Consider the following 25,505-nt stretch of genomic DNA (forward strand, 5'->3'; position numbering starts at 1 on the left):
ATAATCCCAGCAGGTTGATAAATGATATATAATGCAGGTCTATTCTTACAAAAGTCTCCTGCTGCATGGTATCAAAGGCCAGCAATTACGTGCCTGAAGTGTTTCTTTCTTCTGATCTTTTCCACCCACTTTCTAATCACCCCGCCCAAAGATTTAGTGTAAATTCTGTCAGAAGAGTGGACACACCTTGGTAAGACCAGGATTAGTTTAGATTTGCTACCTTGGAAATTCACGTAGCTCAGGGGGCTCCAAAAGTTGGCTATCGGTTTCTGAGACACAGTGCTTTCAAAAACTGTAATTTTCCTTGTAAAAGGAAAAATAACCACCCGCAAACCACTTCAAGAAGGGCACAGATCCATGAGGCTTCCCAGAAATCTCAGGGGAAACCCAAAGTTTGCATTTCGTTAGGGTCCTGCTGAGGGTACTGAATTCCTGTGGAATGAAGTCAGTCAGCTTAAGGTCAGCTTCTTGGGAAAACAGCTTAGGAAAGAAGTGAAATCCAGTTCACTCCACAGACCTACAGGGATGCGAGACCCTTGTAAAACGCACTGATTTTCACCTCCTGTCATCCTTCCTTATTTCATTTCCCCTTCTGTGCTCCCCCCCTGACCCCCGATGTGCTGTTCAGGGAATACTGTTTCCTCCCTGCTTCTCTAAGACACCATTATCATCCTACTTACACCTCTTGTGGAAATCCTCTTGGGTCAGAACACTCGCAAGGAGTGAGTTCATGTTCACATTCACTCTGGGAAAGAAACTCCCACCTTCTGCACCCCTGGGGGGTCTGTGCTTTTACTGGCCTTTCTGCATCCCCCTCCACTCTGCTTGTCCTATTTATTCGTCCTGATCAGGCTGCCAAGGCTTGCTGAAAGGAGGCTTGACCTTCACTTGTCTTTGACATTCCTTACGTAGTTGGAGGTGTTACAAAACTCAGCAGCGAGGACACCTTCCAGAGCCACTGAGTCTGCACTCACCTTATTTATTTATTCTTGATGAATCTATGTCATATCTGAACAAAAGAAAGAAGTTTTCAGACATCAGGTTACTGAAGAATAGTGGGTTTTAAAGCTTTTAAATTACTATTCCGTTGTTCCACTCTAAAAGTGACTCTTAGCTCTACTGAAGATACGTATCTTCAACAGCCAGTGCAAGCAGAGATTGCAGTTTTGCTGCATAAACTGCTTGGGATAACCAGTTGGGGTTTTTTTGCAACGTGGTATTTGCTTAGTTAATGAAACTAAAGAGCAGCAAGTTGAAAACACATGCAAACAAACATTAAGGGAAAAATAAACCACATTCAATGATCTCTCTTGTGTATAATAAAAGATCACAAAACTCAGCTGTGAATACCTTGCATTCATATTTACAGGATGATGAAAACAAGGAACAAATAAAGAACAATCATCGGAGCCTGAGAAGGCAAACCCCGCTTGCTTACTGAAAGGATTATGGTTAAAAACTTCCTTTATGAGCTAATTCTTACTGAATTGTCTCCTACAGAGCTTCCTGTGCTTTTTGCATCATAGGTCCCCTGCGATAGGGACCACCTGGGGGACTCAAGCAGTGTCATGAAGAGAGGAGATTTTTATCTGTTAGGAATAGAATAGAATAGATTAGATTTCAGTTGGAAGGGACCTGTAACGATCAGCTGGTGCAACTGTGCAACCACTTCAGGCTGTCAGCCTGCTCTGCCACTCCAAAAGCGAGGCTTCACTTCTGAGTCAAACCCTCCCAAAAGTTTGCATCATTTCTCGGAAAACAGGATCAGAAAAATTCAGCTTATGTGCTTAAAAAAATATTGCTTACCAGTGAAGGCTTCTGATGTCTTTCAGAACTGCCTAGTCCTGACTGAGGTGTGTTGCAAACACCCTTTCTTGGCGTCAACCTGTTAAAGACAGATGCTGGGTAAGCAATTATTAACACTTATATTAATAATTTGTAGCTAACATTATTCTGACATTGCATAGCTTCCTCTGTTTAGGTTTTGAGATTTGAGTCTTATTTTATGTTGACTTTTGAGTAAGGATTGCCCCATTTGGAGAGGGGAATGAGGAACTAACTTCCCTCTTGCTGAGAACACTAAATGCTTCGTTAGGTGATTTCACACAGCCTCAGCCACCCACAATTCACACACTGCTCCTAGAAATTCATGTGACAACTACTCCAAGCCTATCTGCAAGGGAGAGAAATAAAATACCCCATTGTGGGATGATTTCACTGAATTTTTAGAGTTGGAAGGGACCATAGAGATGATCTAGTCCAACTTCCCTGCTAAAGCAGGATTGCAGGATATTTTGATGACTACTGTAAAGTTCCTAATTGCATTTGGTAAAGTCGGATTCAAGACCTACCATCCCTGGAGGGGTTCAAGGCCAGGCTGGATGGGGCTTTGAGCAACCTGGTCTGGTGGGAGGTGTCCCTGCCCATGGCAGGGGGGTTGGAACATGATGATCTCTAAGGTCCCTTCCAACCCAAACCATTCTATGATTCTATGATTTAAAAACAAGTTCATTTAGAGAAAACAGACCGGGGCCGTTTGAACTCAGCTTTTGCTCCCGCATTAGCTGGAGCACATCGCTGCAAAGAGATCTTTATCTGAACAAAGGCTTGTGGAGTTTTATGAGTAATTTCCTGAAATTCGCTTTTGTGAGTTTATCCCTGAATTAAACTTCGCAAAGTTTAACTCGGGGGCGGGAAGGGGGCGATGGCCAAGCGAGAAGAAAGCAGCCGGCAGCGAGACTCTCGTCACCCGGAGTCAAGCCCTGAAAAGCCATTGTTTAGCTTTAAAAAGGGCTGGATTGGTCCCAGCCCGCTGGGAAAGGGGGCGGTGGGAAACTCCTGCTCCGGATTAACCGGACCATCCCACCCCCGGTTCCCCCAGCGCTCCCCCGACGGGGCGGCCGGGGGGTCAGCCCGGGGCGGAGGAGGAGGAGGAGGAGGAGGGGAGTGGGGGGAGGCGCTGGGTGACAAGTTGTAACGCTATTTATTTTCACTTTTGAGCCGGGAGAGCAGTTGCTGCTGCTCTTCACCGAGTCCCCCCCCGCAGGATGCCGTTCCAACAGGGCTCTGCCCGGACGCGGCAACGCACCGTCCTTCTGGTGGGGATCGTGGTCCTCCTGGTTGTCCTCATCCTCGCCGTCGTGCTGGCTTCTCTCCTGACTCACGGAAAGCCGGAGGTCAGTCCTAAAATGATGAAGTGGAAGGACAGGGGGACCACTAAGAACCTGCAAGAAGTCATCCTGGGGAGATGCTACAACTACATCATGGCGCGGTACCCTGAGCTGGGGTGAGTAGAAGGTCTGGCCACGCATCAGGGGTGGGAAGCGAAGGGAAGGGAGCTGCCTCGCACCTCCACCTGGGCCTGTCCACCAGGTTTGAGGTGCCAGAGAGAAATCAGGGGGGTAAGACCCCCATTCTATACCAAAACGTACAAATTCAGACAGCAAATGTCAGTGCCCCAATGGTGGCTTTTTAAAGAGTCTATCTACAGAGCAAAATATAAGTAATACTAATCCTAGGTCAAAGCATCATCATAAATGGATTTTGCAACTTCCTTAAAGCCAGCTGAAATAAAAGCTGGATTCTAACAGGTCTGAGGTGGAGGTGAAGCAATTTGCTAATCTGTCCTAAATCCTGTAACGTGTGAGGCTGCATTCATGGAACCAAAATTGTGCTGGAGGGAGGAAAAGGAAGGAGGTTCAGCACAGATTTATAGGATGGACAAAGATGTTAGAAAAGCATGGAGAAATATCTTGGGGCTATCCAAACCAGATGTCTTCCGAGTGTGGGTAAGACACTGCAATGAGCACAGGCAGCTTGCGTGGAGGGGTACAGATGGCTCGCAGGGCCACCACGGCAGTCTCAGGCAAAACCTTCACCCAGTGGTGGTCCCTGCTCAGCCCATCACAGCCAGCAGGGCTACAACACCCTGAGGAGCCCACCACTCCTCTGCTGCAGAAGAGGGTTCCCCAGGCTCAGTCTGCAATAGCATATTAGGGCTGAGAACTGATTTTTCTCATCCCTGGCCCGGTAGGGAAAAGCAAAGCACAATATAAGGAGTGTCCCGGCTCCCCCTGCGGGTATTTGGGGACACCCATCTCCTCAGGACAGGATCCAGGGCAGCCAGAGTCTCTCAGCAGGGTCCCATCCATCATTTCTGTGGCACAAGCCACCTTGCGTCCTCAGGAAGCCTCTGGCAGACGTTTCCACCACCCTGGGGCAGTGCCATGGGGCTGCCCCGCACCTCGGCCAGGTGATGGAACCATCCTGCTCTTTCTCTCCAAAAAGACAATTGTCACCTCTCGGTCCCGTGATGTTGAGCTGATGAGAACAAAGCTGCACGTAGTTTGCTTGCATTTGGATTTCTCTTGGCCTCGGATGTTCGCTGCTGGATGAAAAAGCTGATTTGCAGCATTTGAAGGGAAACGAGCACGAGGAGAACCGTGGTCTGAGCATCCAGAGAGTTAAGTTCACGCTTTGCATTATGCAAAAAGTGGGTTTAGTGAAGAGGGATTCTCTTACAGATAAAATTTAAATGCTCCTGAAGCTTTTGTGAAATCATGCACATGTTTCTTAAAGCACACATTAATTTATTAATGAAGTATACATTCAATATTTAGATCTGAAATAATGTTGAAGCCTAATAGCCTTTATTACTGACACTTGTTTTGTTCAAATTGGGGTGCTGAAGATGCAAAAACCACTTTTGTGTGAATATGTGTCCAGTGAATCTCACATATGTTTTCATTCGCAACACAGTCCGAATCTCAGCTGGGAGTATCTTTTTAAGCACTTATTTCAAGGACGCTTTTTAAAAAATGTCACAAATTCATGATCATAGGTTTTCTGAAAGGTTGTTTTCACGAGGCATAACATTTTGTGCTATTCTTAATCCAACAATGTTTAATAGCTTCGTGGCTGTGAGCTCATTTTCTTCCAGAGGAAATGATTTCTGTACAGTAGGACCCTTGTTTTATTTTATTCCAGAAAGAATATGAAACTTATCCAAGGCTGAGCATACCAAAAAAAGGAGAAATATGTTCATTTACCTGAAATGTTCAGGAGGTTCTTGAACAGAGAATTAAACCTGGGTGCTTTCCTGGGAATCCAGCCTGAGATTGCTGATTTCTGGTGCTGCTGAGCTCGGTGCAGTTTGTGGTGGAACCAACTGCTTCTGTTGCTGGCACTTTCTGCTAATGAAGCAGGTGCCTTCAGGACACATCAGAGAGCCCCGTGTCTTTCATCCCCTGCTCTTTCATCATTAATGTAGGTCTTGGATCTTGCGTCGCGTGAGATCTTTGGTGCACTTGGTCAAAGAAAAGGAGTAGGAACAGGGAACTGCAGAAACTCGGGCAGTTATGAGCTGAGCAAGCAGTGTCCTGTGCTCAGTCAGGACCTTCGTTTCCACTGCTCCCACTGTGGGAACCTTGCTGCCTTGGTTAGAAAACTTCTCATTTCCTCATAAATTTGTCCATAGTGTGCTCTTGCCCTTTTGATCTCAGAGCAACATGTGCAGTTGTTTAAAAAGCTCTGCTTTTGGTAAACTCATGGCCATTTCCTCGTATTTTGACTTTTTTATATCAGAGCCACTAAGTTCCATCTTCAATGATATTTTTCCCTTTCTTTGAAAATAGCAGCCTATTCACTGCAGCAGTTAGTGAGCGTGACTATTTACTACATTTTGGCACGCTGTATTTCAAATCGGAATAGCTGGCAGGTTTTGGAAGAAAGGGGGATTGTTGACATGTGAATATGGACTTTATAATGTTTCCAAATATCGCAGGTGGATTTAACAGGGGCTGCAAGCCCCCATTTAGCTCTGCTTTTGCAACTGCCTGCTATAAATCATGTGAGAAGGCTGCGGACATGCTGATGTACACCTTCACCATCACAGCTTCTTCTTCCCCAAGAGGATACCTCTTTGTGCTCGCCTTCCTTTCGCTGGAGCCCGTACACATCCAGCACAGCATGCTCTGGTCACACTCTCCTCTTTCCCAGTACGAACTGTGGGCTGAACCCAAGCCCAGTAAGGCCACTGGAGAGACTTCTGCTGCCTGCGGTGGAGTTTTGCAAGCGCCTCATGCCATCAGACATTATCCTGCTGATTTGCTCGTTCTCCAAAATCATCAAAATGCTCAGGCGTTGTATGGAACTTGCTCACTGAAGAACAAGTTCTCAGGTACCACAGGCAGCAGCTGCTGGTAATAATTCTGTTTAACTGCCTGTGTGCAGTACAATCCGTGGCTTTATTGTTGCTGCTGGCGGGGTGACTCTTATCATTTGTACACGTACAGTTTCCTCAGTTAGTCTTCTGCGTAGAGCTATCATCGTGCCAATTTTGAGGAGAAACAAGCAGGGAATACCATATGCTTCAAATAATGTCTTTTCAATATTAGCCCCATTTTTAGGAAAAGATGCGGATGGTGTAACAGCTGGCTTTGGGGGTTTCATTCCCTGCACCCACCCCTAGATGCACACATCAAAGAGTAGTAGAGTAGTAGTTCAATTTGGCTTCTCGGGAAAATACTGGCTGTTGCCAGAAGGCACAGCTAAAGCAATAGTTTGTCACAGCACAGTAGTCTTTTTCTCTTTTTTCTTTCTCTTTTTTCTTTTTTTTTTCAGTAGTCTTTTTCTTTTTCTTTCTTTCTCTTTTTTTTTTTTCTTTTTCTTTTTTTTTCTTTTTCTTTTTTCTTTTTCTTTTTTTTTTTTTCTTTTTTCTTTTTCTTTTTTTTTATTTTTTCTTTTTCCTTTCCTTTTCTTTTTTTTTCTTTTTCTTTTTTCTTTTTTCTTTCTTTTTTCTTTTTCCTTTTCATTTTTTTTCTTTTTTCTTTTTCTTCTTTTTTCTTTCTTTTTTTTCTTTTTTCTTTCTTTTTTTCTTTTTTCTTTTTTTTCTTTTTTCTTTTTTTTCTTTTTCATTTTTTCTTTTTCATTTTTTCTTTTTTCTTTTTTTCTTTTTTCTTTTTCTTTTTTCTTTTTTTTATTTTTCTCTTTCTTTTTTCTTTTTCTTTTCTTTTTCTTTTTTCTTTTTCTTTTTTTTTCTTTTTTCTTTTTCTCTTTTTTCTTTTTCTTTCTTTTTTCTTTTTTCATTTTTTTCTTTTCTTTTTTTTCTTTTTTCTTTTTTCTTTTTCTCTTTTCTTTTCTCTTTTTCTTTTTTTCTTTTTCTCTTTTCTTTTTCTTTTTTTCTTTTTCTCTTTTCTTTTTTCTTTTTCTTTTTTTCTTTTTCTCTTTTCTTTTTTTTTTCTTTTTCTTTTCTTTTCTTTTTTTTCTTTTTTTTCTTTTTCTTTTCTTTTTTCTTTTTCTTTTTTCTTTTTCTCTTTCTTTTTTCTTTCTCTCTTTCTTTTTTTCTTTTTCTCTTTCTCTTTTTCTTTCTTTCTTTTTTCTTTCTTCTTCTTCTTTTTCTTTTTTCCAATATTAACAAAGCTGCAAGTTTTGCTTTCACTAGCCTCGCAAAAATCCTGTAACTCATCAACCACGGCCGTTGGTATGCACTGCAGTTTTGTCTGAATAAATAAAGGTCAAAGGCAGTTTGGGCCGAAGGAAGGATTTGACCTCGAATTACTTCATCTCCTCTTTCCCAGGAATGCGGCCTCCCTCTTGTGGCTAAAGAAACCCTCACAATTCTCACCCTCCAGGCCTCACGCGATGGCAAATTGAGGTTTAGGAGAGGTTATCCCTGGTATATGATTAGCAGAGGGCAGCAGGATGGGGCACACAGAGCCAGGTCAGTGCCAGCTCCATCAGAAAAGCAATGCTGGTCGAGACCAGCAGTGGAGACCCAATAATTTACCTGTCGCTTGGAGGATGTTGTTTATGATGGCTTTGCACCTTGATGCCTGCTGGGGGAGGGAGAACAGGTAGTAACAGATGCAGCATGGAACTTGTTGGTACAAAGGTGACTGGTTCAGTTTTCCTCTTCACCATCCTTGCCTTGGGAGGCTGAGTCAAGGAGGTCAGCCTTGAGCTGAGGTCAGAAACGACCAGCACTTTGTCACCTGGGGAAGGAAGGGAAAAGACACAATATCTAAAAGATCATAATTACTGATCCCCCAAACACAAACAGTGTTGGTTTTTTTTCAATCAACATTTTCCATGCAGTGTTGTGTCAACATGCAACATAGATTTCCCCCTTAAATACAATTGGGCCAAGTAATGTTATTTCTATTTAGTGGCAAATTGCCATTATAACAAATGTTAAGTCTATAGTTCCATTCTACTACTAAATTTGGTAGAAGTTGGTGCACGTTCAGGAGAGCTTTGTCTCCTGGCTTCCTGATCATGAATGCATTTTGTCTTTCCACTCCTTTGCAGCTTGTGGAGATGGAGATGTGTTTTGTCAAAAAGAATATATGAAACATGATTTTGTGTGAGATACTATTGCACTTGCAGGATAATTTCTTCCAGAAAGAAGTCTGGGTTTTTTTGTTATATGCTTACTTTGGCATTTTGCCTTCCTGCTTTGCTAGACATTTTTAATTTCACTTCCTTATATTTGTTTGCTGATTGTTAACACCTTCACATCAAGCACAGCACTAAACAACTGCCATGATTTGTTTCAGTGTCTCAAAAACCTGAGCTTTATTTTATATTACTATGATGTCATGCTCAAACTTATCCGAGAGAAGTGTTTTTGTGAGGAAAAAATGCCTTGCATAAGAGAAATTTTTACTGAATCAGAGTCTTCTGAAGAGTATGGGTTCCCTTGTCCTTGTCCTGCTGCCACCTGCCACCCTTGAAGCAGGGACTTCTCCTGACTCGCTGTGTTTATGCCACATCCCAGCAGTTTTAGTTCTGTAGTGTACTGCAAATTAATGTTAGGGGAAAAAAAAAATCTGCAGCTGCATTGAGCCAATTGAGCAATAACATACTTTCATTTAGATCATTCTTCTAGAAGTGTTTCTCCAAGTTTAATATTAAAAAGAAAACATTACTAAAAATACACTTTCTAATCAAAGGGTAAGATGCCAGCTTAAATTATTACACTCTGTATCTGTTGAAGACATGGCTCTCACTTGGAAGCTTACACTGTACAGCAACTATGACCCTCTGTCAAAACACAGTCCAGGTGAGACTGCTGCCCTTCTAGAGGCTGTGTCCCACTTACGGACCATCGCTGAAAACACCATCTGCTTAAGCAGCTTGGTTTTTCACCCGGGAAAGCTGAAATCCAGCCAGCAAAAAAATCTGCTTACATAGATGAACCTTTCACTGGTTTATGGCTGCCACCTCTTGGCTCAGCCCGTCCCGGAAGGGTGATAAGGCTTAGTGTTTTCCTGGAGCACCGATTTGCATCTCACATAAAATATTCCAGGAGCTATAAACCCAAGACACAGATACCATTGCCCTTACAACCCTCTCGTGCCTGCCAAAGGTGAAGGACCCGTGTGACAAGGAGCTATCGTCTGTTCCAGGTCACTCCTTCCTACAAGAACATACACAGCCCTGAATTACACCCAGGGGAAACCTCACCTTGGGCTTCTTTTCCCAGACCTCCAGACTCCTCACCTCTGACGTGGGGAATTCAATTGCTCTGCCTACAGGCAGCCTTTGCAGAAGTCATCTTTCTCCGAGGCAGAGATCTCTGTCTCTATCAGTTCCTGTGATGCTTTCCTTACTGCCTTTTGAACTACTTAATTAACAGAGAGCGGTACTTACAAAATCAAGCTGCCAAAAAAGCCAAGTATGTCATTCTCATATTGAAAAAAAGTCAGTAACCATAAATGTTACAGTGGCAGACACTTTGCAGTAATTAAACTAAGTGGGCAGTGAGAGGCTACTGCTCACTGAAGACATTGAGATTGACAGCTCTTCCATAATTTTTTTACTTCATCCTTTCACTTGGTAATTTTTCCCTGCTCTATTATCCTAATGCTAAAAGCAGCAGACAGTAGTCTCCTCAAATCCTCAGCGATGACAGTATATTGGCTGACCTCTCTAAATTCACATCCCTCCTCTGATTTTTAGCACAAAGATACCTGATGGGAGGTTTTAGGTGCTTGAATAATAGGACCGAAGCTGCACGTACCCATTTTCTGACTCAGTGGTCTGGAGATGGGTCTGGCCATCACCCGGCACGAAGAACTGTACGCCTTTGGGGTTGACCTCAGCTGCTGCTCCTGAGAAGCCTCTTCTCCCACCTGATGGCAGTGTTCTCCTTAGGTTCCTCTCCTCCAGCCTGCTGCTCTCCTTTACTGCAGACAACTCCAGCTACAGCTGCCCGGGCTGCGCTTGGCAGCAGCTCCAAAAAAGCTGCTCCAAACCAGCTGTGAGACACGACCAGCCTGGAAAAAGGGAAGGGGCAGCAGAAGGAAACACAGAAATATTTAGGGTGAAAAGGTAGCAAAAGGATTCGGGGGTGCAGAGAGCTTCCCCTCACATACAGGCATAAAGGTTATTGTTCACTGTGTAATTTGTTCACAACGTAAAGGCACGGCTACTCATAAGCTCACATGAAAAAAAAAACGAGTGGAATATGGATGTATAAATTGCACTGCTGTTTGCAGCCATCAGAGTTTACCTAAAAGAGGCAGATGAACTGACACACAGGCAAACATGGGTCTGTTAGATGCAGGAACACCACCACACCATTTCGATCCTCTGATATGCATTCTCCTGCTGAGACTCTGGTCCTTCACAGGTGAAGAGGATGCCAAGACACCCAGCAGAGTGTGAATTGCTCTTACGTCTGTAAGGAGCTTTGTTATAACCACAAACTTCTCCTTTTAGAGGGCCAGATTTCTGAGTGCGTTGGTGCATATCTGCATTACTGTTTTGGCTAACAGTGGTAGCAAATGAGAAGGGTTTTCTTATATAAATTGCAACTGCTGCTGAGGTTTGACCCCTGCAAAGGCCAGTTACATAGAGGGCTCTGGGGACTGTTTCCAGCTCTAACTTCAGAGCCCCACCACAGAGCCACAATTAGAATTTCATTCCGGCATTGTCATGTTTTAGAAAGAAAACTTGGGACCTTGGAAAAGCCACTATTTTCTGTAGGGGAGACCACGCCTCTGCTTGGTGAAGTGATATGAACAAGATGGGCAGAGTTGACTGAGTTCTCCAGGACGAAGCCTGTAAGTCCTTTTTGCTTGCAAATTTAAAATGGGTGCCATACTTGAAGCACCTCTCTCAAATTTCTGAGTAAAAAACTAGAGGCAGCACAGCCCAAGGAAATGCTGCCCTTCTTAAGATGCTTTTAGCATCCAACATCAGTCCAGTGCTGAACTGAAAGCAAGATATTGTTCAGGGAGTAACTGAAATCAGCAGGGAGGAAACTTGTCCTTGATATTATACCAATTAAATCAATTTCAATTGGGGATGAATTTGCTCCGTCATGTCCAGTTAAAGAAAAAAAAAAAAAGAAAAAGAACTACGAAGTAAAGAAAAAGAAGATTTATATTAGTAATGATTTCCCAGGTAGCTCAATGCCATCCCATTCCTTTAAGTGAGAGGATACTCTTTCAAGGTTAGCCAGACCAGTGCACTGATATGCAAGAGAAGCTGTCCATTTTTCTAATATGCGCATTAGAGTTTGGCTGCTAGGACTGCTGCTAATGGAAATATTCTTGGCCCCGGCTTCCGTCTGATAGATTAATATGATATTCATAAAAAAAAGGTAAATGGATAGAAATACTCAAATTCATTGGCAAATGTAACTTCTACCCAAGCATAAGGACAAATGCAAGATATGCTTTGCAATGTCTATAATATTTGGATTTAATAAGGAAATGTAGTTTGAATGGTTGTTTGTATCCCAGCCCTTTTTGATGCTATACTGTATGCAGTATATACAGTCCCTGTCTCCAGATGCAAGCTCTGCAACCCTCGCTTTCCAGAGAAAGCCAGAAAAGGTGGCAGGTTCAGTTCCTGTGTTTACAGCATGTTTCACGGTGTTCCTTTCAGTCTGTTAGTTACTATTTCACATTTAACAACATTTCCCAAACTCTGTTCCATAAAAAAGAAAAGAGTGGAAAAAATTAAACATAAAATTAGACTATATTTATTTTACATGTCACTGAATTTGGATTAAATATTTCAGATTCTGTAGTAGAATATTTCAGCCTTAAATATTGCCTTAAATACTGCCTAAAATATTCCAGCATAAACAAAGTTAGCCTCAAAGGAGGAAATCCATTGTGCGTAAAGATGTGATAATTGCAGATATGATGCAGAATTAATCTGCAACCCCAAAAAAACCCAGAAAAGGAGAGCACGAGGCCCCCAGCAGTTTGACACTAAGCCTATTCACCATGGACTTTGACTTTTGATACTGTCCTTTGACAGCATCTTTTGATGCCATCTCCCCTCATATCCCCATGTGAGGGGATGGAGTCTTCTTCTCTGGAGATACTCAAAACCCACCTGGACACCATCCTGTCCTATCTGCTCCAGATGAACCTGCTTTAGCAGGGAGGTTGGTCTAGATGATCTCTGAAGGTCTTTCCCAACGCCTACCATTCTCTCATTCTGTGATTCAGTGACTTGTGTATCTGAATTAGATAAATTTAACTGGTAGACTCAAGATCTCTCTCTCTCTTTTCCTTCTGTAAATGAGCAAAGAAAACAAACATTTCGTGACTGAGAACTTCCCATTAAGAAGTTTGGAGCAGCCTTAGGAGGACAGTTTGTTTCTCAGGCCTTTTTTGGAAAGGCATATCTGCTGGTTTTAACCTGACACTGTTCTTGCTGGAATTTTTGGCATACCAAGTGCCAGTGAACTTCTCATATTGTTCTCAGGAGGCCCAGAGCTACAGCAACTCTCTGCCACTACTTCAGCTCAATGTGAGTTGAATGCTGCACATCAGACAAATATTTTCTTGTTGCGGTGGAAAAAGGAACAGATGAAACTCTATTGATAGTGCCTACTTCAACAGTGAGGCTGGAAGGAGCGGAATATCTTCTTGGAGCTGGGATTAAAAAGTGCTAAAGTTTTCTCACTGCTTATTTTTTTATATATCAACCAAAATCAAAGTTCTATGTGACTGGTAACCTCTGAGATGTGAGGCAAAAACCTGTATTTCACAAAGGAATATTTCATATCAGAGAAATAGCTTTCCAATGGCAAATCAATTAATTATTTTTGTTCAGCTATAAAAATACCCATGTTGATAGGTGGGAAAAGCAAAAATGAAATATTGTTTAGCTTTTGTGTGGTTTTTTTTTTCCACATTGAAGGTCTGTATTGTGATTTCTAAAACAATGCTGAAATAGCCCAGTTTCTATAAAAGCCCATCTTCATGCCTTATGATTCTTCTGTGCGGTGCAACGAAAAGTACCACATTGATTACCAGCTGTAGAAGGGCTTCTCCCATTTGGAGGACACTTCTATGACATTAAAAATATAGTTCTGCTCAGCTGCGCCAGGACTGTGGATGAAGACTCTTCTCTCAGATAGAAGAGACATCCATGTGCATCATCAAGTGCTGAGCTTGGTGTCTTGAGATACCAGAAGGCTGATGCTTTGAATTTGTGACTCAGCAAGCTGTCTCGGCAGGATTCTGAATCACCTGGATGGTGGTAGCATCATGCTTCTTGTGGCCTTCACTTGAGTCCAGCTTGTACTGTGTCTATCACTTACCTCTCTGCTTTGGGAATAAAACCTGAGGTTGTCTTCTGATTCCTTGAAAAATATTTTAACCTTCCGAGAGCAAGATTAAACACTTTGCAATATGAAAGGATAAATGAGCAGGTAACCAGCTGTCACCTGTGGCTGTTAACATTGCTATATATAACAGATTTCAGGAGCAGCTTAAAAAAAATAAAAATGAAAAAAAAAAAAGAATCCCTCCAAAAGGACAAATCTTTTGACAGATTAAAAACTGTGAGCCATATAAATGTCTTTGAGATGTATTGAGGCTTACAGCCAAACCCTACAAATTCTCTTTATGATATCATTGACTGTGCAAAGCCAAGGGGACATCTGCACTGCTCTTTTTAAGGGACAAAAACCTAGAGGGCATTCAGATATTGCAATTATCAGTAATTTAAAATGCAGGAGAGAGAAAGAGATATGTTTTAGAACCGCTTGTTCCTCAGATTATATTAAATTTGCTGAAGGTACTCTGCATTTTGTAATGGATAATGTATTTTGGTGCCTGAGCATGGTCAGAACTCTTTTAAAATCTGATCTGTAGTGGTTCACCATAACAGGAGATCCTTTCACTGTCATAAATATTCATAAATACTAATTAGCTATGTTTTAATCTTTCGGCAGAGATAAGGATTGCCTAAAAATATGGGAATCATTAAAACATGCGTTCATTTACAAGAATCCCTGTAACACTACCTCAGAAGATTATCAGCCTTTGATGGAGTTAGCGAGTCATCCCATACCCTGTAACAAGGTAACCCTACAGCTCACGGTGGGCTGTGTGGGGAGGATTGTGGTGGGACGACGGGTCTGTGCAGTGCTCCGAGTGATGGATGTTGTCCCTAGTGACTTGTGAGTGTCTGTAGGTCGACGAGGATGATGTTTTGCTCTTGTTCTTACTGCAAAAGTGTTATCTCCTTTGGACCCTGGTGGCCCTGTGGCTGGAAATCATCCCTGTGTAAAGTTTGCCTCAGACCTCAGCGCTGGGGTGGTGCTGGTGAAGTGATGGAGATGTCCCTGTTCCCTGAGCATATGGCTTTCTGGAAGGAACATGCTGTCATGCTGTTAGAGGCACTGTGCTTCCAAAAAGCTGCTCTTCCATGTGCAGTTGAAAAGCACACAACGAATTAGGTATATATCCTATGAGAACTAGTCTAAACCTTTCTTTCAAAATGGTGTACAGGCTGAACACGTCCATTTCCACAAAAAAAAACCCACCCAAAAATATTTTGGAAATGGGACCATGGGCTGCATAAATAAGAACTGACCCACTAAAACTAAAAATCCCTCATTATCATGAAAAATTTTTGCTTTTCTCCAGGAAAATTTCCTGACCAGCTCCAGTATAAGTATCACTTACTAGACATTGTACCTTATTTCACAGTCACTGTTTTGGAGCAGGACAAAGGACCTGGCTCATCGTTACACAAAATCCAATGAAAATTTCCTTACCTTGGAGGACACCTTGTTGGGTTATATGACTGATATGATTTCATGGTGTGGAGACCCCTCTGCCCCAGGTAATAAGTCCTATTTTTTGCAAAACAAATCAGAACACTGGAATTTCAGTTTATTCTTTTCTCTTGTACATCTAGACCTAAACCCAGCCCTTTTCATATATTCTTTTCTTTAAGTTAGCTAAAAACATTAACCGTATTTCTGTCCCATGTTATGGAAGAATGAAAATAATACTTATTTCTCAGGTTAGTTTTAAAACCCACAATTTCTTGGCTATTATTAAAATGGCAGCTTGCTTCTTGGACTAATGGTCATATCTCACCCTCGTTATCAAGGTTACTTGGTTCCTTCCTGTGACTTCTGTGGGACAAATTGCAAAATAAGAATGCCAGTCAAGAAGGTCCTGGCCATAGGCCAGTCAAAGTGGTGGGGGCAATATATAGGTCTCTTGGGGTTATTGATGCCCCCAGGACCGCTGGGTTGGTGCTTAAAGCTAGCAACCTCTTGAATGGGCTGGAACTACTGAAAATCTTGGGCAAAGTTTAGTTTTTCAATGCAATCGGACAGAATTGTTAAGAGCCAACCTGTTTTTCACCTTTAGGACTACATGCTTTCCCTTCTTAGTTTTCTGAGAGTTATTTGCATACAGGGCCTGGAGCTGCCTCCCTGAAACATGTGTCAGCAAACAGGAAAGCCTGCGAACACATGCAGACTCCTTTTCCTCTTAGAACCCTTTCCTGATGTAGCCTTCTGCTTTGGCAAGAGGCAAATCTTTTTGCCGTCATTAATCAGCTCTCACGGACACATTAACATTGCAACAATATTCACTCTGACCTTAGCAGATCTATAAAATTTGTTTCTTCTCAGGAATCAACTACGAATCTTGTCCAAAACGAAGCGAATGTGAGAGCAACCCGACCTCTGTATTCTGGAAAATGGCATCCAAGATGGTAAGATCTAGAATAAACCTCCCTGAATCCGAGAATGTTGAAAGGCACTAAGTTCCTGACATTGCCAAAATGTGAGCTTGAAGAATGGACTTGAAACAAGGAATAGCAAAAGTTCGCACAAGTTTTAGCCTTAGTTGCTAAAAATTGTGGGTTTGGAAATGTGTATTTGTACAATATTTAATGTCACTGTAGTTTGGGCATTCTTATTTGTGGGCAGAGACTGCGTGCCAGTGTCTAGAACAACCCTTGGCAGGCAGCTGGAGCTTTGCAGATGGTATTTACAGTAATAATAATCACCACCTTAATTAAATCACAGGACTGAAATTGGTAAAGTAAAATACATTTTAGTGTGTTAATGTTGAGAGCAGTGCCCAAATTGGGACAGAAATTTTCCAAGAAGCTGAGAACGTCCTTGTACCTTCCCGGCATAACCCTGAAGAGCACATCCTCCCACCATGGTATCTGGTGAGGTTCCTGGTGAGGTACTCCCAACACGTGAAGGAGACCCTGCTAGTCTGAGTTAAGCAGTTAGCCTGGCTTTGCTGAATCAGCACTTCACAGGAAAAAAAAAAAAGTTGGAAAAAACCCTGCCCTCCCATATCAGTTTAATTCTACACATCTCAAGACTTCACCCTTGATATGAGTATTAGTAGATGACTGCCCAGGTGGAAAACAAAGCTTTCCTTTATGCTTCAGCTCTCAGGTACGTAAGAAAAAGTTTACTGACCATAAAAAAACCTGTTTTGTGGGTAAACTAGCGTATATAAATTTTCCAAGCTCAAAAGAGTTTCAGTGTTTTTATTAATCCCCCCAGTTCCAGAGACTGGGAGGGATAAACCGCCAAGAGTCAGGCTTGCTCGACTGCAGGCTTTCTAGTCCTAAGAAATTTAAGACCTACAAAAACTCGTGCTTATTGCACCTAATGAATGTGTCCTGCAACTTCACAGCTCTTGAGAGCTGAGTTTGAGCCACATTTTTTAGACGTAAGAGGACTTGGAAGTACAGTCATCTGTGGTAAGCTTTTTAGAAATTCTTTGGTTGTATAACAAGAGTGGGTACTTTATGGTGTAACTTTAGCAGCCTTCAAATATTTGGACAAGAGCAGTGGTTACATGGTCCAGTAATTTAAAAATCAAATCAAACAAAACTCAGTGATGAGTTTTACTAAAACCACCGAGGAGAAAAATCCCGAGCCACAAAAAACTACAGAAAATATGAGTCACAAGGTAACGAATACGCGATGGTTTGCCTGTCCTTAAGCTTGGGGCACCTCTCTCCTGGCTCATCCTCACCACCTGAGGGAACAGCCCCATCAGAGAGCTGTAGCTGCTGGGGCTCTGGGAAGTTGCATCCCCTAGTGAAAAGAGCATCCCCCTGTGAAAGCTGAAAACAGCAGTGGCAGCAAAGTTGCTGTACCAATCCCATCCAACCCCCAACTCCCAATTTACAGCTGGCTAATGCAGCTTTATGACATTTTTGCCATAGCCTTTAAAGTCTTCTGTTTTCCACTGACATGTTTTGTTAAAATGTTGGCCAGATCCTCTACTTGTGTCAGTCAGTCCTGGTGACACCAAAGAAGTCACAGTGATTTCTACTAGCCCTGAGTCTGACGTGGCACCGCGTAGAGTATATACAGAGTATATAGTGTATATACAGAGTATATATACAGAGTATAACGCCCATTTGTTTTGTTCAGTTTGCAAGAGAAGCCTGTGGTGTGGTTCAGGTGATGCTCAATGGATCCACAGAAGCTGGAGCTTTCAGGAACAACAGGTATCTACAGAGCACACTGCCACCCCTCTTCGTATGAGTCCTGCATGCTGGTGAACATGGCTTTGCTAGTGACTCCCAGTCCAGAATGGATTTTGGTAAACTCATATAGAAGTCTAAACCGTTTGGTGTTGAAGAGAGGATTCACTTAACTCCCCCGAGATTGTGACTGCAATTTAAAACCTTCTGAGGGTATGAGGGTGAGGTACCTGGGTATCCAGTATGCTCTTATTGCACGAAGTAAATTTATTATTACAGTTTATTTATTCTCTATACATGAATGACACATTTCTAATTGTTGATGGAGCTGACTGGATTCTCCCCCCTCCAGACTGTGCTTCCTTGGGTTACCTGGTTGAAAGTGCAGTCTCGAATAATATTGAAAGATGAAGAATGTGCTGTTTGGGAGGACAGACACCTTCATGTCCCTTGCACCAAATCAAACCAGTAGCCAGTAAACTTTAACTTCTTTCAGTCTGCAGGCAGTTTCAAAAGTTCTTGTGAAAGTGAAATAAGAATGGGGAGAAAATCTCTTACCACAAGGTAATTAAATAGTCTGTGAAAATCCATCGGCAAGATAACATTCTTTCAGTGAGAATAACAGCAGCACTAATAAGTACTGGTATTGGGGAAACATACTCTATCTTACTTAGATAATTAAGAATGTTTTGCTTTCTCATGTCCCGTTCCTACAGCATTTTTGGAAGTGTCGAGGTCTTTAACTTAAATCCAGACAAAGTCTCTGCAGTACACATTTGGCTAATGCATGACATCGGTGGGCCCCAGAGGTGAGTTGTGCTGGTACGGAGGGGTGAGTGGTGTGTAGAAGGCAGAGGGGGCAGCTCAGTTCTGACCAGGGACTGTCTAACCGTGACACTCTCTTAAACTCACTCATGAAACCTGCTCTACCTTCACTCTCCTAGTTGCTTACTTTACTGGTTTTTCCTTTGGTATGTTCTGTAGGTACTGCTGAACAGCTATAGCTAAGACACAATGACATTTTCTTTGCTTTCAAGAGGTCCCATGACCTTTAAATTCCTCCCAGACCCACTGAGCTCTACAGGCCCTCATTATGGGCCACGGAAGTCACAGAGCAGGCTGCCTGTGCATGGGTGAAGAGCTGGAAAATATGTTTTTCCACAGGAATAGGAGGCCTCAGCTTTTCTGAGTGAGCTTTTCCATCCCAGTCAGATCTCTTTGCAGACCTATCACATTTCAAGCACCAAGCCTGATGGTCATGCCTTTGACCCCTATCTTCAGAGCCAGTTCACATGGTTATAATGCATTGCCATGGTTTCTCCTGTTCCTAAGGAGCCCACACGCCAGAGGTAGCAGCTTTGATGCTCTGGGTCAGGAAGGAGAGCGCAATGGTGCACTGCAACTCAGGCATGAGTGTGTACCCAGCAGAGACCTTTGCTCAGACAGCCTCACTGTCTGACACAGTGCCAGCTCCAGTGTTCCAACCCCTCCTTCCACCCTGACACCCAGAAATGTCTTTTTACAGCATAAAGAGACATATCTATCACAGCTGACATGCATGCATCTACCCCGTGGCCAGCATGCCAGACATGTTCTTGTCCCTATTGCATAGAGGTTTGCTGAAAAAAAAGGATGTTGGGCAATCTGTACATTACTTCCCCCAAACATGGCACTTGATCTTCTCTCCCATGATTTCCCAACATCAGAAAAGCCATCGTGTTCCTCCTCAACATCTTCAACAATGTGGTGTCCTGCCAGCCTTCCTGACACATCCTTCTCCTGTGCCAAGTTCACAGCAGTTTCCTTTTTATTTTCTACTTGCTCCCAAGAAGAAAAAGAAAGGGCGGCTCCAATATGTATTCCTTTTATCTTCTGATTTGTATCCCATGTTGAATCACTGATAACATCTGGTAAGTCTTGTGAACAAGGAAGAGCTGGCTCTGCTTCCCGTTAATGCCATGTGTTAGGAACCGGATTTGCCCTAATGTGTGTCCTGTACTCTGAACCAGGAGATGATTTTTATCCCAAGGTAACAAGTCTTTTGCAGTATCTGTGTCTCTGAGATTTGTCAATCCTCTCACTATAGCTTTGGGGCCCCTTGGGCAATTTTAGGTAAATTGAGATAAAGAACTCAAAGGTCTGACATTGCTGCTTGCTTCATGAAGCCACTAGCTACGTGGAAAATAAATATACAAGTTAGGGCTTCTGCTAATGGAAAAGTGGTTGAAACAGCCCCTTGTCAAAACAAGAGTAGCAGTAGCCACAGACTGAGTCAAACAGATAGGAGATGCTCATATCCTGCTTCCTCCTGTGTTTTCTGTCAGCTTCTATTGTACGTCCTGCCTGGGACTTGGCTGCTGGTTTCCAGTTGGCCCTTTCTCATCACACAGAGGACTTGATCGCTTTGTCCTTCCACAGATTTGAATGAGCCCTATACCATGCTCCTGTGGATGGAGGCCACCAGTGTCTATGGAGCAGTTCTAGAGCACATTCAACTGTGAATGGAACTGAGTCAATTCCCACAGAGACCTTCCTGCACAGAGTTCTTGTACAAGATACACAGTTGAACATCACATAGTTTCTACCAGCAAAGGCCCGACTGTAGTCAATACTCCACAAACCCACTGGACTTTACAGCACATTAGCAAACAAGCTTTTAAAGAGTCTTACCTGAAATAAGGCGAAGTGACACAGTGTGGAATTTAGCTGAGCTGCTTGTATGCACGGGGAACACCAGTAATGGAAGACTTTTCTTTCCAGTGAATCCTGCTCAGGTCATTCCATAATGAGGTTAAGAAGCATCTTAGAAGAGCGAAACTTTACGATGACCTGTGAAGACAATTACAGGTAATTACCTCCTTTTATTGGTGTCAACTTGCTAACATAACACTAATATTGCACCTTTCTCTTGATTAATATAGGTTTCCCGGTTTAAGCAGACTTCCCTCCTACTGCCATCACATCCCTTTGATATGGCTGTGTGCTTCTCAGGGGCTTCCACCCATGTTGGCTGGATGTGGGGCTTGCTCTCTGCCCAGCATTCCAGGAGGTCACCTCCATTGCACGTGTTTAGTTGCCTTCAGGGAAGGAGGAATCCAGCCTCTCTCAGCAGATTTTTCATCTGACTGGGATTTTACCTACAATAATCACAGTCAATATGCAGCTCTCCTCCTCCCTGCTGCACGCAGATAACGCAGTGTGTCAAGGATGGTCCTTGCTTCCTTCACTATAGTTTGAACTTACTTTCCATCCAGCTGCTTTATCAGGGAGTGAGGCATTGAGACATAGTAAGTATTATGAATTGCTATAATTCCCCATTGTCAGGAGATAAAAACAAGAGTCCAGGAAACAGAACAGCCCAAGTTGTGACTTGCCTGAGATCTCTATTTGCCTGCTGAGGAGATAACAAAAGCCTGAGACCCATTATCCCTCTGTGTGGGTTCAGAGACCTTCACACAGAGCAAAAGTGTTCTTTAGTGACATTAAAAGAGCAACAAGGGTTCAATATTATTCATATCTTATCTGTCAGGAACAGCTTTTCAGAGTGAAGGACTCATACTGGGATAAGTAAACATTTCTATAAACTGCTGAGTTTGTGACATTAGTTTTAAATAAGGAAAAGTTGGTCTGCAAAGGAGACGAATACCTTATCTGTTGCTAGGATTTTAATCTTGAAGGCAGAGCAATATATCCTTGTTTAGATATTGCTAAAACTGATGAATGGGTACTCTGCAGATTGTGAAGGAATTAACACTGGTGTGGTGCATAAATCTGCCAAATGGTGATGCTCGTGTTCTTGCTTAGACCCTTAACCAATACTGCCAGGACCTGTAAGTAGGGACAAGTTATTTCAGCCTAGAGTGAAATAAGCTAAGAGGCCAGGAAGGAAGGGGAGGTAGGTAGTAGCTTAGATTCCTCGTGGCTCAGCACAAGGAGAAACCTGTAACACATCACAAGGGGTTGTTGACTTGCTCGTTGCTATGGCTCATAGCTCGTTTCTTAAGATAGATAACAAGTGAAGCTCAACTAACACATACATAAATGACTGTGTAGAGCTACACTGACAATTAATTTAAATGTCTCATATACAGAGCAATAACAAAATAAGCAATTTACATGTGCAGTAAACTCTTCAGGGCAGACAGTGTGAGTTAGCTTCACTCCCCTGCAGTCGTTGCAGACAGAACTGTGCGGGTCCGTATCAGCGGAGCATCTGGCTTTTCATGCTATGTACCAATTGATGCTGATCACTTTCTCCTGCTTTGGTCAGCAGTGTCTTCCAGAGGTAACTGATTCACTGGATGTACTTCTAGCAAAAAAATCTAATATTATCTGACATTATTAGCAACAGCTTTACATGGTAGCTGGAGGGGTTACCCCTGGGTGAGCAAGATAGGTGAGCTCCAGCACGGATCTCACTTCTTTTTCATAATTAGTTCTGTTATCACAGAGGAGCTGACATGCTGCGAGTTCACGTCCTACTTTATTTCGCGCTCACTTGCTCTTGTCCCTATAAACATCAAAGTTATCTTCCTGCGGGAAGATCTAATAAGACATTATCCTAAGAAAAGACATCCGCTTGATAAGCGCCGGTGTAACAAGCACTTTGACTTCCACTCTGCGTTGAGCAAGTGTGGAAGTTATTTTTTTTTTTTATTCCGCTGTGCTTGCCAAGGGATTACTAAATATTTGTTTGCTTTTGTGCCTCACGGCAGGCCCGTTCAGCTCCTCCAGTGTGTGCAGAACCCTGACCACACGGACTGCCAGCCCTGCGCCAACGCCACGGCAGCTCCGTGAAGCGCAGCCTCCCCGTGCCGTCGGAGACCCACGTTGTTGGTGTGTGAGGCTGGAGACGACGTGGCTGCCTCGCTTGGAGTGGTAAAGAGCAGCGTGGGGTGTGCCGAGCCCATAACCACAAACCCTTGCTGTGGTACTAACAGCCAAGGAGAGGGAGATGGTGTTTTAGGTGTGAGAACTGTACACACACACACATACACGCTCAAACAAACTATTTCAGAGGGGCTGGGGACATGTTCAGGTCTTTGCCCTGGTTTGCTCCCTCCTACACAGCTCTCCTTGTGGCCACAGGGTCAGAGCAGGGATTCCCTGAGCCGCACAGAGAAGAAAGGGACTTTCCAGGGGAGGGAGAACTTGCCTGGATTATCGCTTGGCTTCCTCCCTGCTGGAAGGCTGGGTGGGAAACGACCAGGGCACGCTACACTCTCCTTGTATCCCAGTGCAAGTGCCCAGGGGCACATGATATAAATCGTGTTTCTCCCGGGGACTGTGGCATCTCTGAGCAGGTAAAGCAAGTGATGGAGAAGGCAGAGCAGTTCTTACCTTTTGATGGGCATCGCAGTAAGTGGCTGGTGGGGAAACAGCTGGGCTGAGCCAAGGAAAGACCAGAAACTGCTCAGAGGGTTGCCAGCATCTGTATGAACGTGTCGAATGTGTAGCTGGGGAGATAAAATAGCAAGACTGACTCAGACAGCCCCATTAAAATCCCACTGGAAACACCGCTGCTGTTCAGATTACAATTAATTCCTAATATAGCAGTAAGTGTGAGCGTTCCAGCTTTCATGGAAGGTCCCTCAGGCCACAATTTGGCCATCCACTGGAACAGAAACAAACATCAAAAGGTTGCTGCCCTAAGGAGCCTCTCCTGACTGCCATCTCTGAGGTGAAGCATGGTGCCTCGCTGTGCGTAATCCACAAGCAGGGACGTGCCGTGGTGCACCGAAGCAGCAGGTTTCATTGATTCCCTTTGATTTCCATTTTGCCGGTCTCATACGCGTATACAAAAATAAAGATCTAAGGCCAGCTTGTGGCCTCTGCTGCAATGCCTCTGTGCAGTGCCATTGACACTACAAGAGTAGAGCAGGTTGTCCTACAGAGATGCTCCTGGGAGCTGCAGAGGCATCACAACCAGCCATCGCCAATCCATGGGGCAGACCCAGGTTTCCATGGCCCAGAAGGTCATAATGCTGGGTTTTAGTAGTGACAACCCAGAGCACAAGGCATCCTTATGGAGCAACACAAGCAGGGGTAATTCTGAGCATCTTCAGATGAACCTTTGCTCTGTAACGCATAGGGCCTGCACTGAGCACAGCTGGACCACATCCAAGACCTCACCCAAAATGTTTACATTAAGTGAAATGTGTTTTTATTTGCACTCTGTTATGTAAGCACTTAGATGCGTCAAAGCAGATACATACCAATGCTTTCAAACAGGTTATTTCTGACTATAGGTCAAGAACTTGTCTTCATGCTCGCTTTTGTACCTCTTCTTTTGTAATATAAAACGTTGGCTGTAACATCGAGAGCTGTAATAAAATCGCTGATGGCAAACGTTGTTAATTCAGTTTCACATTCTATTTAACCTCAGACTGAACACAAAAATCAGCCACTTCCTAAAAACAATTTAGAAATTAATTCAATGTATGAAACTCTGCATATACCCATCCAGGAAAGCAGAGGAATGTCACAACACCTTTCTGCCCAGGGAAGTGGTTGAGGCACCATCCCTGGAGGTATTTAAAAGATGGGTAGATGTAGTCCTTAGTGACATGGTTTAGTGATCATTTTTTATCAGAGTTAGGTTGATGGTTGGACTAGATGATCTTAAAGGTCCCTTCCAATTTAGGCAATTCTATGATTCTATAATCTTTCTCAGATCATACTTGTCCCACCTCACTCTCCAGCTTGTACAGAGACGTCATCGTCTTTGTAGGTGGCTGGAAGTGACACATCCTGTCTTTATCTTGAATGCAGACATGCAGATATGTATGATATTCTCGGCCATATTAGTCAAGAAAGATGACAGTTCTTATCAGTGGTTACGCAGTAAAATGCTATAGAAGGAAATCTGTGTTTTTGAAAGCTGAGGTGCACACTTGATACAGGTGACTCCGCTGGAGGAAATGACAGCTCTGTAACACAGGTGGTTGGCAGGAACATAGACTCTTTTTTTTTCTGGGGCAATTTTGAAAGTATGTAAAAATGACATACCTTTCCAGGAAAACTTGGTAATAATCACAGTAAAGATTAGGGAAATTATTGAACTTGTCATCGCCTGGTTTCATTCTGACCAGTTATTCTGCTGCCAAGAAGGGCTGCAAATTTTGTGGATTTGCATGTGGATGTGCTGTGGGCAGGGAGGGGGCGGGACACATATTTGCTTTTCCCCTCATTAGCCCTTGTTGCCAAGGGAGAAGAGGCAGCACGGGTACTGTGGCTGTCAAACATTCTGGATGCTCCTCAGACCCTTTTCCCAACACTGCTCTCGAAGTCCACAGTGTGGTGGCATCTACTGTGTCCTGCTGCTAGCCCTTAAGGAGGGACCATTAACATTGACCCCTAATGTGAGGGTCTGTGAGGGTGGTGAGACACTGGAACAGGTTGCCCAGAGAAGCTGTGGATGCCCCATCCCTGGAGGGATGGCTGGATGGGGCTTTGAGCAACCTGGTCTGGTGGGAGGTGTCCTTGCCCATGGCAGGAGGGTTGGAAGTAGATGGCCTTTAAGATCCCTTCCGACTCTAACCATTCTGTGTTTCTATGATTCCAATAAATACTATTCATTAGTACAGATGCACTGTAGGTGTACATCTGGCCCACTGATGCAGACTCAGGTCTGTGCTGCCCACATTACATACATAAGTAGAACCTGACTGAACCTGACCTAATTTCCAACAAGCAAGGAAAAGTGCTTTTGCTACCCATGAGCACACATTTGATGTGCCATGCAGACATGCCCCACCAGACAGGTA

The 25,505-nt window shown here is 43.3% G+C and overlaps 1 protein-coding gene across 1 annotated transcript; it reads left to right on the forward strand.

Moving 5' to 3' along the window:
* The first annotated feature begins 2,956 nt into the window (after positions 1–2,956).
* Positions 2,957–24,096, forward strand: LOC106885118 (ADP-ribosyl cyclase/cyclic ADP-ribose hydrolase 1-like). The gene is made up of 8 exons (XM_014937033.1): positions 2,957–3,286; positions 14,207–14,336; positions 14,967–15,102; positions 15,908–15,990; positions 17,687–17,763; positions 18,456–18,548; positions 20,500–20,586; positions 22,455–24,096. The coding sequence occupies exons 1-8, from the start codon at positions 3,048–3,050 to the stop codon at positions 22,534–22,536; spliced, it is 927 nt and encodes a 308-aa protein (XP_014792519.1). The 5' UTR covers positions 2,957–3,047; the 3' UTR covers positions 22,537–24,096.
* The last annotated feature ends 1,409 nt before the right edge of the window (positions 24,097–25,505 follow it).

This window comes from Calidris pugnax, unplaced genomic scaffold, assembly GCF_001431845.1.
Source record: "Calidris pugnax isolate Ruff unplaced genomic scaffold, ASM143184v1 scaffold49, whole genome shotgun sequence".
Taxonomy (NCBI): Eukaryota; Metazoa; Chordata; class Aves; order Charadriiformes; family Scolopacidae; genus Calidris; species Calidris pugnax.

What these genes read in the sequence shown, in the direction of transcription:
- LOC106885118 (XM_014937033.1), top strand. Translation starts at nt 3,048, where the DNA reads ATGCCGTTCCAACAGGGCTCTGCCCGGACGCGGCAACGCACCGTCCTT. An exon ending in ATCCCATACCCTGTAACAAG is followed by an intron (nt 14,337 to 14,966) that starts GTAACCCTACAG and finishes CTTATTTCACAG; the next exon opens with TCACTGTTTTGGAGCAGGAC. An exon ending in ACCTGTGAAGACAATTACAG is followed by an intron (nt 20,587 to 22,454) that starts GTAATTACCTCC and finishes GCCTCACGGCAG; the next exon opens with GCCCGTTCAGCTCCTCCAGT.